Here is a 12,944-nt window from a genome sequence, read left to right on the forward strand (position 1 = left end):
GTCATCGCCCTAGTTCTGCTGGGCTGGATTGTGGATAAAAATAGAACGGCAAAGCAGCATTTCAGAGACCAGACCATGCAGAGTGAACGACTGAACAGTTCTTTATTTTTCAGTTAGATATGCAGTTACAAGTCCTGTAACAACTGCTACAAAAAAGCACATACAATACCCAGAGTTAAATTTAAAAGCAACTAGTCATTTTGCATGGAACAAACCAATTAGCTGAGCCTTTATGCTAGAAAAAGCTTCTGTAAATGAAGTAATTAAAAACAAAAGGGGGAATACTAAATGTGTGATTTTCTTCTAAAAAGTCTCATTAACATGAATAGTTAATGAATAAGCAAAATAGTACCCCATGGCAAACACATCCTCCAGTTACAGAAAGCAAGAGTTAAAAATTATAGCTTTCTTAAAGCAGGGTTTGGGGTTTGTAAGTAAAAACAAAACAAAACAAAAAAAACTACATTAGGCTCAAAATAACTTACGGAAAATCAAGATTTAATTGCAGTTAACTGTAGCTTCTTAAAAGTCAGTGAAACCTCCTGTTCCTTGATTATCACAGTGATTATAAAAAGATCATCCATTTTGTACTGTACAAAACACCAGGCTGCTGCAGTGTTTGCAGGAACATTTATGAAGTAGAACAACTTGAAGTAGGCTAGTTTTTAAAATAAAAGCACATTGTTAAGTCCTCTTATAAACCCCCCAGCTGCTTAATTTGTAATTTAGTACCTCTTCCTAGATACTGTTTACATTCTAACCAGCAGATAAAGTTCATGTGACAAATTTTTGCATGTAAAACATCACTGTACATAGTTAGAAACAAAGTTTTTGAAGTTATAAAAATGGATACAACGTTTTGCATTAAGTCCAACCTCTGATTTCTCACTTTCCACCTGCTCAGGGCGTACTTCCCAGCAGAGCTGCTGTGCAGAACTTCTATTGTGCTATTGAGTTCACATGATACCAACTGACTTTTAGAATGCAGTTTCACCCACCAGGATTACAACCAACAGCTATCATCATTACCTCATGCCTGCTTTATGTTTTAAGGACCCATGCCTCCCTGCAGAAATAAATAAACTTACTTTGTGCAGGGAGCAACTGCCGGTCACCCCAACCAGAAGCGATGACACAGCCCTTCAGAGCAGGAAAGCAACACACTCCGGCCCTGCAGAACGCAGAGCGTGCCCCACACCTGTGCTTTAGGACAGAGGAGAGCTATAGGCACTAAAAGTAAAACAGGTCAAAGGAGAAAGGGAACGAACAGTGGCACAAAGTTCTGTCAACAAGCAGTCCTCCCCCTTGAGGTGAGGCCAACTTTCAAAGAAATACAAGCAAAAACCGCTACTGAAATCCATATAAAAGCAATGTACCTGTTCAGAACACATTCTATGCGCTACAAATAAAGGAAACGAGACAAAATGAAGGTGGAGGCGGTTTCTTGAATAGTTGGATTTTGAGAAGCCAAGTACTAAAAATGCCTCTTCTGTTTGTCAATGAATATTGTGTCCCCAGTTGTCCTTTCAGCCTCAGAACTTCTCCCTCTAACTGCAGTAGTACTGCATCCTGTTAGTCCGTCGTCTTTTTCGTGACTGAAATTCTTCAAAGAAGTGCTGAATGTCTTCTCTTTTAACAACCTATTGCAAACAATAGGAAGCTCAAGTTGTGGTACAATAACCCAATTAAGCAGTTGTTTTTTTTTTCTTAAATGTGTTCCATATGTAATGCACCAAGCATTTAAAAGTATTCCGAAGTCTGTGTAATATGGCTAGCAAACCAGCTTTCCTGCCTTACCCAAAGGAAATGATTAATGCCCAAATTCCATTATAGGAAAATACAGAGAATGAAACAAGCTACCCAATGCTAAGCACCGAGAGCAAAGCTCCTTGTATTTTTAATAGGTCTGGCTACTTGCTTTTATGATCAGAACAATTAACACAAAGCAAGATTTGACACTCGCTTCAGACAGAACACATGCAACTTAGAATGGCTGTTCAGTAAAGCTGGGGCTTAATACTGAGCAAACACAATGCTTGTGTTGATTAATAATGGCAAGCAACTCCTCAAGGAAAACAAAAAACAACACTTTGCCAATATTCCGTCAGTCCTTAAAGACTGAATTTAATCTAAGAACAAAGATTAAGAGCTTTTTCCCAAAATGCTTTTCCTAGAACAACAAAAGTTTCATTGAAATTTGAAAACAGCTCCCAGCACTTTACAGACAGATTTCTGTAAGGTTCCTGTTTTTTCTCAGCACTGCCATTAAAGAAATACAATTTTTAAATTCCCATTGAATCAGGAATGTCTCATTTCTACAACAATTTCAAGAGACAGAAAAAATACAACAGTATTGTAATACCTAATACCCTTCAACAGTATTTTAGAACACTTTCTGGAAAGTTGTACAAATTCTGCAAGTTTCTGCTTACCGTTCCCTCATCTGCAAATCTCCTGAGATAGTCGGTCAGTTCTGTCTTTAAGTCGTTGTATTCTGAATGGGGAAGCAAAGGCAAGGGTAAACACAGAAAAAAATACAAAGCTTTAGTTTAACATTGGCTCAAGAAGACAACCTGCTGCACATCCTCTTGTCATTATTTAGATTTACTTCAGAGAAATCTAGATTTGAACTGGATTATAAAAAAATAAAGCAAAAAGCAAAAGAAGTTTGGGTAAACAAGAGATGCCTAATAATTTAACAGACCAGCCTGTGTGGTCTGAGCATTTGTCCAGCTAACCTTCAGAGAAACATACTGAAGTTCAGCATGCTCTGCGGGACAGGTGTCAAGAAACAGCCTTCACCCCAGCTTCACATCGACCAGCACTCCCCCAGAAAACAGGAGATGGCCAAAGCAACAGGAAAAGGTATGAAATTTAAGACAGCTTAAGTTAATCTTTAAATATTTAAGTCAGAAGAAATTACCATTAATACCATACCTACGATGTTAAATAGGAGAAGAGTTCCCACACCATCTAGGTAAAGTCCAGAGAGGACAAACTTCTCTATAGTAATACTGACTGAGCTTTGCAACCTGTCAGTCTTTTACACACTGATTTCAAACTATTTTTGAAGTAAACTGCAAGACCTCGTTAGCTGTTCACTTAAAACGCTAAGGCAGATCCTGAAAATCAGTATTTTTTTTATATTTACCACAGATGAGCTCTACTTGCTGAACTCTGTTCATGCTGTTCAGGGTGTCCATTAAAGGATCTCTCCTGTCTGTTTCTTGGTCACTGGTACCTTTGTTTTCATAAGCCAAGACAGTGTCATATTCATCTGTCAGGAACGGGACTTCAAGCTCTGAATACATTTTCTAGAAAACAATGCAAAATTTACTTTTAAATTACAAAACTTCTCAGATACAGATGCTCTCTCCCATTCCTTCTTTGCATTTAGTATCACAAATAACAACAATAAAAATAATTAAGTTTTGTCTCAAGCATTTCAGCCATTCCCCCATGATGTCTTCCAAAACAAGACTGGCTTTAAACAGCAGAGAAAATTTGAATGTTTAGAAGCTCCTTCATGCTGCATTAATTCCAAACAATCCAGTGTGTATCTCTATGTCAGATGGAGGGATTTTTTTTTAGGTGTTTATGTGCAAAGAACACTTTCACATATATTTTATCTACAAGGCTTTTCTTCCAAGGTTCTTTGGGAGCTCCTCCCTGCCTCCCCCGTTTCAGTGTTTACAATGAAGAGAGAATACATACCAAACAATCTGCACAAGTGCATAATTTGCTTCTCCAGTTTGATGGCCAAAAGGTGGCAGTATCTTTTTTTAAAAATTGCTTGCTCTGGAGTTCTTTCAGCTTGCAGGCTGGTTCTTCACTCTTGGTAACTATCTGAATTAAAAGCAGAGTGTTCAGTGCTCTACAGCTTCAAATAGCCACTCTTCTTTCCAGCACGTCACTTCCTTACACAAGATTTTTCTTTTGTCTCAGATACAATTTCATTAAGCGACCTGTATTACTGTTCCATTCACAGAAGGATTCTGATGTGGTTTAGCAGTTTCCACTGGATGTATAATAAACTATTATTTTAGAAGCGCAGTTACAATGCCTAACACCACGGTATTAGAACAAACAGTCACCTCTGTGTTAAGGCCCAGCAGCTGGCAGGACAGGGTGCAGGTACCCCAGCTGCAAGCAGCCATTGCACCCTTGTCCCACCTCCTGCTCCAGGCACATCCTGTAGCCTGAGCTGTGCTCCACTGAGACCACGTTTCAAGTGTTAGCAGCTGAGGAGGAACACAGACAGAAAGCATTTACCTCCTCACTGAACCTCTGGAGGTGGGTTTTGCCACTAGTACAAAGATGTACAGGACAGAAAAGGCGGGATTTTACCTCCGGACAAGCAGACCCAGAGCTAGTGGATGGTTCGTTGAACTGTTCCGTTTGCTTTTCCTCCTCCTTTACTTCTTGGTGTTCTGCTCCACTTTCTTTTTTTATTTCTTTCTTCTGTTCTTCGCTTTCCTCAACATTCAGGACAATCCCTTCATCTTCAATAGAGGTCACTTTGGTCAACGCAGGAACTAGAAGATGCACACACAAGTGAAAACACCGTGCCAGAAAGGACAGGGTACCACAAATATTCCTTGTGCTGTACATTACAGCATTAAGAACACCTGGATTACCTCACACACTGCAGGATCCTGGATATATTCTACAGCTGTCCAAACACACAGACCTATGTATGAAAAGAATCACTTCCTTTTTCACCACACTCTTCTTCGCCTCTCATACTCATTCTAAACCACTCTTGCTTCACAAAATCTAAAGCCTAGGAGAGGGAAAACGGCATCACGATTTCAGATAGTTCTCTACTAATAAGTTCATCCCTCTTGACACTCCTTGTTCCCCATCTAATAGATTCAGTAGCTGGCATGCACTTTTTGCTGACTGTGTCGGAGTCCTTCGTTTTCTCCAGACACAAGTTTAAAAAAAAAAGCAAAACAAAGAAGCCCCACTTTTCTAAACATTTACAGACATCTTCAAGCTTTATATATGGTTTTGCATGAGAAAAAAAAAAAAAGCTCTTTATCTAAAGAACTGTGCATTAGTAACAATGCAGCGTACCAAGCACATCACTTTCTGAAGTGTTCAGACCCTCTGCTGCATATGCTCTTAATAAGCAGAATTTACAATTATGTAATTTCAGCTGAATCCTTCAGCAGCACTGCTTTTACCCACAAAATCTTCTTGCTGATGATACTCATTTTAGTCAAAATAACTTAAATATGAAATAAATCCTACCAAGTAAAACTAGCAGTAGTCACGGCTATTAGTCCTAGGCACACACAAGTGTTTTTATCTCCCAGTAGCCTGGGGTGACTCAACAGGCAAGTGACGCATCTCAGTAAAACCAACTCCGTGACAGAACTATACTAACCACTTCCTTACGTAAAACAAGTCTATGTTGTAATGTCAAGTCACATCTGTTTGCTGTGACATAGCTAGTTACAAAGAAGGAAAACAAAACAAACATGCCAGAAAACAACAACAAACCAACACTCTCCACTGTATTTCTGTCAGAACAAACAGAAACCCAGGTAAGCCAGCTTGGAGTCCTTAAAATTTCCATTGAAATTCCTGTCACGTGAGAGATGACCAGTTGCTACAAGCAACCTTGAGGAAAACAAGATCATACGAAGCCAGCTTTTTGCACTGGAATCAAGTCATCTGCCTGTCTGATCCCGCAGAGAGCACACACCAGAGACACCTGGTGTGACCACAAACAGCACACATCCCGAGCAGAGCCCTAGCACCACACAGACCAAGATTTCACACATCCCTTTCAGGGCACTTTATCACTTGCTCTTTACTGCTCAGAGCCTCTTAGACTCAGCTGTTTTCCTTACTGTTTCCTTTAAGATACCTCTTCAGGTCTTTGATTCAACTTAGAGATTAAGTTCCTTGAGACAAGTATTAAATCCTTATCAGTCTAGGTGCTAGCACATCTTTGATTAAATAAATCAGTAAGCACTAAGGAATTAAGATATAGGAATCAGAAATGCCTTTTTTTTTTTTTTTTTAAACAGAACAGTTACTGCAGCCCTGCCTGTTCCAGTGCTGCAGGTGATTGTCCAATATAACGAGCAGCATTTCTCCAACCACTTAAAGAGTATAATGTCATTAATCAACCAACTATGAGAAACATACTAATGAAACAGGGTCTCTGCTGAGTTAATTTTCTTACCTGCTAATTGTGGAGCATAGGCCCATAGGAAATGGCAGTGATTCATGCAGGCCTGGCATACCATTTCATGGAAGTCTCCACTCTCAGGCGGAATTGCACCAAGATGCTGTCAAAAGGAAACAAGGATGCAGCAGTTGAACGTTCACTGCAAATTAACAGATTCAACTCCAGCTTTAGATGAAGTAAAACATCAGCGGCCACTGTATTTTCAACGCGAGCATGTAGTCCTGCTACCTTTCTGCAACAAATACCAGCGTAACAGACCAGACAGAGTTGACCAAATGCCACGGGAAACAACAACAAAAAAAAATCTGTCTTCACTTACACACCTTTGTTTAAGACTTTTATTCCTTGTATACACCCAGAAACCCCAGTTCTATCTTTATCTCATTCTGAAACATTACTCTTCTAAACATGGTCCTAAACGTAGCCTATTAAGATACTACCACACACTTTAGACACCTAAATAACTTCCTTGTATGTAAAAGATCATAAGCCTTCATATCATTCACATACTGGGATCGAGAAGAATTGGGTCCCAAACCTCTCTACAAACCAGTGAGAAACATTTAGGCAATTAAAAGCACTTACCTACTTTATTTTGAGAAAACTTTCTTACAAAGTTCACAGTACGCAGCATAATATTCTTAACATATACATTTATAAAAAAGAATCCCGTAGTGTATCTACAGAACCTATAATTGAAGCCAATCATCCTTTTTCCTTCTTTGATCCTGCAACTTCAAACACTTCACTTTCTAACAATTCACAATGGAATTTCACTCATGCCCTTGAAGGCACAAGAGGCTGAACCCTTAATGCTCGTGCATTAAGTAGGACACTCACCAAAGTACTTTAGCTGCTTTTAAAAGATTTCCCTGAAGTTTGTAATCAGGAACCAACCGCGTAGTTTGTTCCTTGCTATTTAAAGTAGCTACAGTTTAAAAAGCATTCTTCTGAATGAAGAACTATTCAGACAATGGATAATGATGTGTCTCAGCAAGAATCTTTTTCTCACTGATTTGAATGATTAGAATTTTCCAATTAAAATAATAACTTCTCTAACAAGAGTCTCCTTGTTCTACAGAAGGAGCCTTGAAATAGGTGGAACTCTTCCTAATTTTATTTTTTTTTGACTGGAGTGAGCAGCAGTTCAATATTAAAGATTTAATACTCCCCTGCATTGAATGAAAAAAAATACCCCAGAACATACATTATCATCTTTTGAGAACTACAGCACAACTCCCCAAGTAAAGATTACCATACAAACTTACCTGATGCTATTTTATTTCTATGCAAATGGCAATTCTGCTACTTATAGTTTCCTTACCCTTCCATGGAACCAGTCTTCACAAACTATGCACTGGATCATTTCATCTGGAATCTAGATGAATGGTCACGTTATTAGCATTGGTATCAACCTTCAGAATCCTTCACAAGCCTCAAACTATAGTGTTATGCGAAGCCTGCTCAAGTGAACTGCATTTCCCTCCTTGCCCACCCACAGTGAACTGCCAATAATAAGCAGTTATTGCTTTCCTGAAGTCTGTTTGCTTCCCTCAAGTTCAACAGCACATGTAATTCGTTGTGCTATCAAGACTATGGAAATTCCTAGTTATTATTACAGAACTAGTTTTCCCAGTAGAGCAAGACATTCTCACACCAAAGAGCTAACAGAAGTTAACACGGTATCAGTATCTTTTTTCCTGTGAACAGAAACGCAAAACAGCTAAGCAAAAGAAAGATAGTGAAATGCACAACATCACCGGGTTTATATAGGGCACGCCAGAAGCCTGCCTGAGCTGTTTGTAAGACAGTACAGTAAAACCTGATTTGTTACAAATCAGTTACAGCATTTATAGCCACTCATAGCACTTCTCAAGATAACAAGAAACACATCTTCTAAGGCAACTGTGTAACTTGACAAACAACAGAGATGACTGTGGCAGCATTTTGTCTTAGCGATGGTTTGTCTTCTTTTTCTGTCTTTAAGGCATAAAAAGTGCTACTATTTAAAAACATGAGAAATTAATTACTCTAAACAGCACATCACATCGAAAATTGACATGGAACAGAAGGTTCTTAAAGTGAGATCTTCCCGAAATGCAGCTCAAGGACCACCCTTTGCATGTTCTGCAAAAATACCATCCACATATTGTTACTACTAGATTTTGCATTTCTTACCTCATCATCAGGATCAGGATAAGGTCTTTTGCAAGTACAGTACAAGCCATAAAAGTTGTCATTGTACTTATTTCCTGAATTCACCTTGCCTTTTTCCTAGGAGGAAAGGAAAAAATTGTTTCAATATACAATGCAGTGAAAAAACAAAAGACAGAAAAAATGGAAATCTGAAAAAAAAAAAAAAAGAAAAAAAAAACAACAAACAAATCCTGTTCTGCTTTACTTCCCCAAAGCAATCATTATGCACATCAGCCCAAAAATCTAAACACAACGATATTACCCAGACACCGACGCCATACAGTAACCAGTAGGGCACACAAGGAATACTAAAGTTCCAAAGGGAAGAGGAAGAACACACATTCCATATTTGTAACAAATGTATTAAAATCTGTGGTGTTCTTGTGCTACTACTCATCTAAAACTTATTTTAAGAGTTTTGATCATCAATTGTGTGTGCCTGCTGCCACTGCAGCAGTATCTGTAGATTTCCCATGCACCTTTTCCTCCAAGTTTTTTTTGTTTTTTTTTTTTTTAATATCCACACTATAATCCAAACCCAGCTTTGTTTAATCCTACCACTGAGGTTACACTGATTTCTTGTCACACAAGCCTCCCTCTATGCCAAAGGACGGTCCAAATTACAAAACAAGCAACTGAACCACAACTGCAGGTAATCCCCTTCCTAAAAGCAGCTAACACAGCTGCAGCCAGGGGACTTCAGAACTGTCCGTAGTTGCAGCCTGAGGCCACATGCAGAAGGGTATGCATCTTTCTCTTGCTGCTTTGCAAACAGACCATCAGCTGCTTAATGAGCACAAACTGCCCAGCCAGGATGAGAGCACAAGGGCCTAACCGAGTGAAAAAACTGCCCGTTGGGTGACAACCCATAGAATTTATGCTACAAAGAAGCTGAAGGGAAGGGAACCATCCTTTTGATGGCAGCACAGTGTTAAGATTCCATAAAACAACTGCAAAAACTGCACCCTGAAAGTCCTTTGAAGCCAGCTTAAAGCTGTTGGGACTCATTACCACCGGCACCACACGTTTCTGGCACTACACTGGCCACGGACAACGAGCAGCTACAGTCACGGACAATGAGGCCCAGCAGCCCCACTCCTCTGCTCACACAGCAGGGTTCAGCCCTTTGGGCCCTCAACTGTTTCACCTCTTGCCGCAATATTCCCACCTCATTTAACTCGCTGGGAAAAACAGCAGCACCACGTGAGCTGGCACTTGCTGCAGCAAGCCACCAGCCTCCTGAGACTCTTCCGAGTTACTTTAGTTCTGCATGCAGGAAGCCAAGGCCTCGACTCACCGGGAGCAACTTGCACTGCAAATTCTTGAACTTGCTGTTTCCACAGTCGCAGCGGAAGTTCCTGGGAAGGAGAACAGAGCATTTCAGAGGTCGGATTCGGCAACAACACCTTATCTACTGCGCACACAACAACCCCCAGCAGCTGTTTAGCTTCCATAATTTCTTAAAAGCACTCTTGCAGCCCGCCCAGGCAGCAGGGCCAGCTGAATACCTGCACAGCCTTGCCACCACCCCAACAGCACTCCCAAAGGCCAGGCCGGCCTCAAGACAAGCCCCCCACCTCCTCCTCCCTGGGCCACCCCTGAGCACCCGTTCCCTGGGGCCAGGCGCTGAGGGGCATCAGGGGCCCCCCCTGCCCCGTACCTCTTGGTGTAGAGCTCGAAGAGGCGGTGCGAGCCGTGGCACTCGTAGCTGCACGCCAGGCAGATGCCGGCCGGCTCTGCCCCGGGTGGTGTGCAGGTGCTGCAGGCGTACAGAGCTTGTCGCTTCACCGCGCCCTGCGGGGAGAGACCGGGGTTGGAGGGGCTGGGGGCGTTATGGGGTGTTCTGAGTCACAGAATCTGAAGGGACCTCACAGAGCACCCAGTTCCGAGCCGCTGCCAGGGGCAGGGCCACCTCCCACCGGGTCGGGCTGCTCGGGGCCCCCTCCAGCCCGGTCCTGCACACCCCGGGGACGGACGGGGCACACGCAGCTTCGCGGGGGGCGTCACGGGGGGCGCTGAGGTGATGCGGAGGAGGGTGGGGGCGTTATGGGGGGCTATGGGAGGGCTATGGGGGGGTCGGGTGCTTGTTAGGGGGTTACGGAGGTTTTGGGGGTACTGTGGGTGGGTGTGGTGTTACGGGGTGCTATGGCTGGGTCTGGGTGTTAGGGAGAGATGGGTGTTATGGGGGTCTGGGGCGTTGTGAGGGGTCGGGGTGCCGTGGGGAGCGTTACGGGGGGGGCGTTATGGGGGGGGGCCATGGGGTGCGCGGGGCCGGCCCCACCTGGGCGTAGCTGCACCGCTCGTGGTCGCTGCCGCCCAGCACGGCCCGCGCCTCCTTCTCCAGCTCCTCGTTCTCGGCCAGCACCTCCGCCAGGGACACCACGGGCTCCTCCGCCGCCGCCCCGGCCCCGCTCCCGCCGCCCGCCCCGCTCCCCGCGCCCTCCGCCGCCGCCGCCATCGCGGGGCCGCGAGCCCGAGGCGGGAAGCGCGCGCGCGGAGGGGCGGGGCGGGGCGGGGCGGGACGGGACGCGGGACCACGTGACCCGCGCGCGGGAGGGCGGAGCGGCGGGAAAGCGGCGGCGGCGCGGATTGGGCGGCGGGGCCGCCCGGCGGCGGGGCGGCGGCGCCATGGAGCTGGTGGCCGAGCTGCGGCGCGGCGGGGAGGCGCGCTCCGTGCGCGTGCGGTGCCCGGCGGCAGAGGAGGGGCCGGGGGGACGGCTGCGCGCGCTGCGCCTGGGGCTGGGCGAGCTGCAGGAGCGCCTCGCGCAGCTGCTGGCGCCGCTCGAGCGCCCCGAGGCGGGAACCGGCGGTGAGGCGCGGGGGGGGGGGGGGGGAAGGCGGGAAGGGGGGGAGCGGCGGCACCGGCACCCGCAGGGCCCTCACGCGGCCTGTGCGCGGCTCCCGGCAGGCGGCGCCGAGGAGGACGAGGACGAGGAGGAGGAGGAGGAGGAGGATGAAGAGCAGCAGCAGGAGGACGGCGCGGAGGGGAGCGGCGTGCCCGAGGACCCCCCGCCGAAGAGGACGAGGGTGCAGCGGCCCTGAGTGAGGCGGCCGGCGGCGGCTCCGCCCCTGCGGAGCTCGGCGGCGCCTCGAAATGACAATAAAAAGAGAAAAAATAAAAAAAAAAAGGGGTTGTGAGGTGCTTTCTGAAAGCCCGGCGGGGCAGCGGGCTGCGGATGGGCCCCGGGGGGGGCGCGTCCCACAGGCAGCCCCCCCCCGGTCCTGCCTCACCTCACCCCGCCCCGCCCCGCCGGGACACGGGGCTGGGGACAGCGGGACCGGGCGGCCTCGGAGGGCTTAACCGGCCCTGCTGGCTCTTTGAAAGTCAGTGATTCTTTCTGCAAGCACAAGCTTGCCTGCATTTATCTGGAGCAGTGCAAGAAGTTGATAAAGAAGCCCAGCGAGCATACTCGCACCGAAGGAAGTGCTTTATCAAACGGCTCGGGCAACGTTTTGTCAGAACAGCCCGACTGATAAACGCGTCAGAAGGGCTCCTTCGTGTGAGCAGTGCTCGTGGCATCGTGGAGCTGCTGCAGCTGTGAAGCCTGGTACAGAACTGAGAGCAGGGCTTCTCCTCCAGGCCGCAGTCTGAACTGCTCCACCAACGGTGAGGGCTGTGGATTCGCTATAAAGCAACGTGTCAGACTTAAACTTGTGCTCTCTGTATGAATAGTCCACTGGCAAATCACGGGTTGAAAACCCCTGGTGTGAAGCAGCAAACCCAAACTCTCCTAGGGTAGAAACAAAAGTAGCTGAAGCACCAGTAACAAGGTAACTGCTTTTAGCTGCCAGCATGGACAGGTAATAAAATGCTGCACCTGGGCTCCAGAAGAGATTGATGAGCACTGGGTCAGGAACAGCATTCAAAAAATCATTTGTAGTCCTTATTGTGGCCACAAAACTCTTAAAGAACAAAAGGGGTACTGAATCTTTGCTGGAATTTAGGTAATTCTAAGCTAGAGGCTTGCCTCTGGTAAGTGCCATAGACCTGGAGCAGGGAACTGACTTTTCTGAGAGCTGCTCCAAGGTAACTAGGCATAGAGAGCTTCAGTGGGACTTGTCAAAAGCAAGCCGGGATTTCAGTGTATGACAGCCTGTTACAGCTTTGGAAAACTGAATTTGCTGGTTCAAACAACTGAGGGTTGATTTTAACCTCAGTTCAGCCTACAGAATAAGTACAGTGTTTTTACAAAAAAAATAAAAAGCTTAAAACCTTTAAGTGTGATACTTATTAGGCACCGACTGGAAGTAGTGCCATCATGCCTGGTAACCATGCCAGGTGCAAGGCTTCCCCAGTTCCCAGCAGACATTCCCTTGCTTTCAGTACAAGGACTCGAACGGAACGTTATTCCCCAGCGCATCCCAGGTAATTCCCACTCCTTCTGCCTTAAAAGTTACCTTACACGCACGCTGCTCCAGAAATCAGATTCTTTCTGAAACAGAGTGATCCAGTGGTGAGCACACTCTGATCGTGCATCTTGACGTGTGCTAACTGTGCTAGCAGCATGAAGAGCGGAGCAATAGAGAGCCTTTCTGTGGCTGC

At 45.5% G+C, this 12,944-nt stretch overlaps 1 protein-coding gene across 1 annotated transcript; it reads right to left on the reverse strand.

Annotated features, from left to right (window-relative positions):
• Nucleotides 1–78: 78 nt before the first annotated feature.
• Nucleotides 79–10,889, reverse strand: UBR7 (ubiquitin protein ligase E3 component n-recognin 7). The gene is made up of 11 exons (XM_068682900.1): nucleotides 10,683–10,889; nucleotides 10,062–10,195; nucleotides 9,699–9,759; nucleotides 8,384–8,479; nucleotides 7,530–7,583; nucleotides 6,200–6,305; nucleotides 4,348–4,535; nucleotides 3,715–3,846; nucleotides 3,152–3,314; nucleotides 2,433–2,494; nucleotides 79–1,640 (listed from the first exon to the last, which is right to left on the reverse strand). The coding sequence occupies exons 1-11, from the start codon at nucleotides 10,857–10,859 to the stop codon at nucleotides 1,548–1,550; spliced, it is 1,266 nt and encodes a 421-aa protein (XP_068539001.1). The 5' UTR covers nucleotides 10,860–10,889; the 3' UTR covers nucleotides 79–1,547.
• Between the last annotated feature and the right edge of the window lie 2,055 nt (nucleotides 10,890–12,944).

The sequence above is a fragment of the Anas acuta genome, chromosome 5, assembly GCF_963932015.1.
Source record: "Anas acuta chromosome 5, bAnaAcu1.1, whole genome shotgun sequence".
Lineage (NCBI taxonomy): Eukaryota > Metazoa > Chordata > Aves > Anseriformes > Anatidae > Anas > Anas acuta.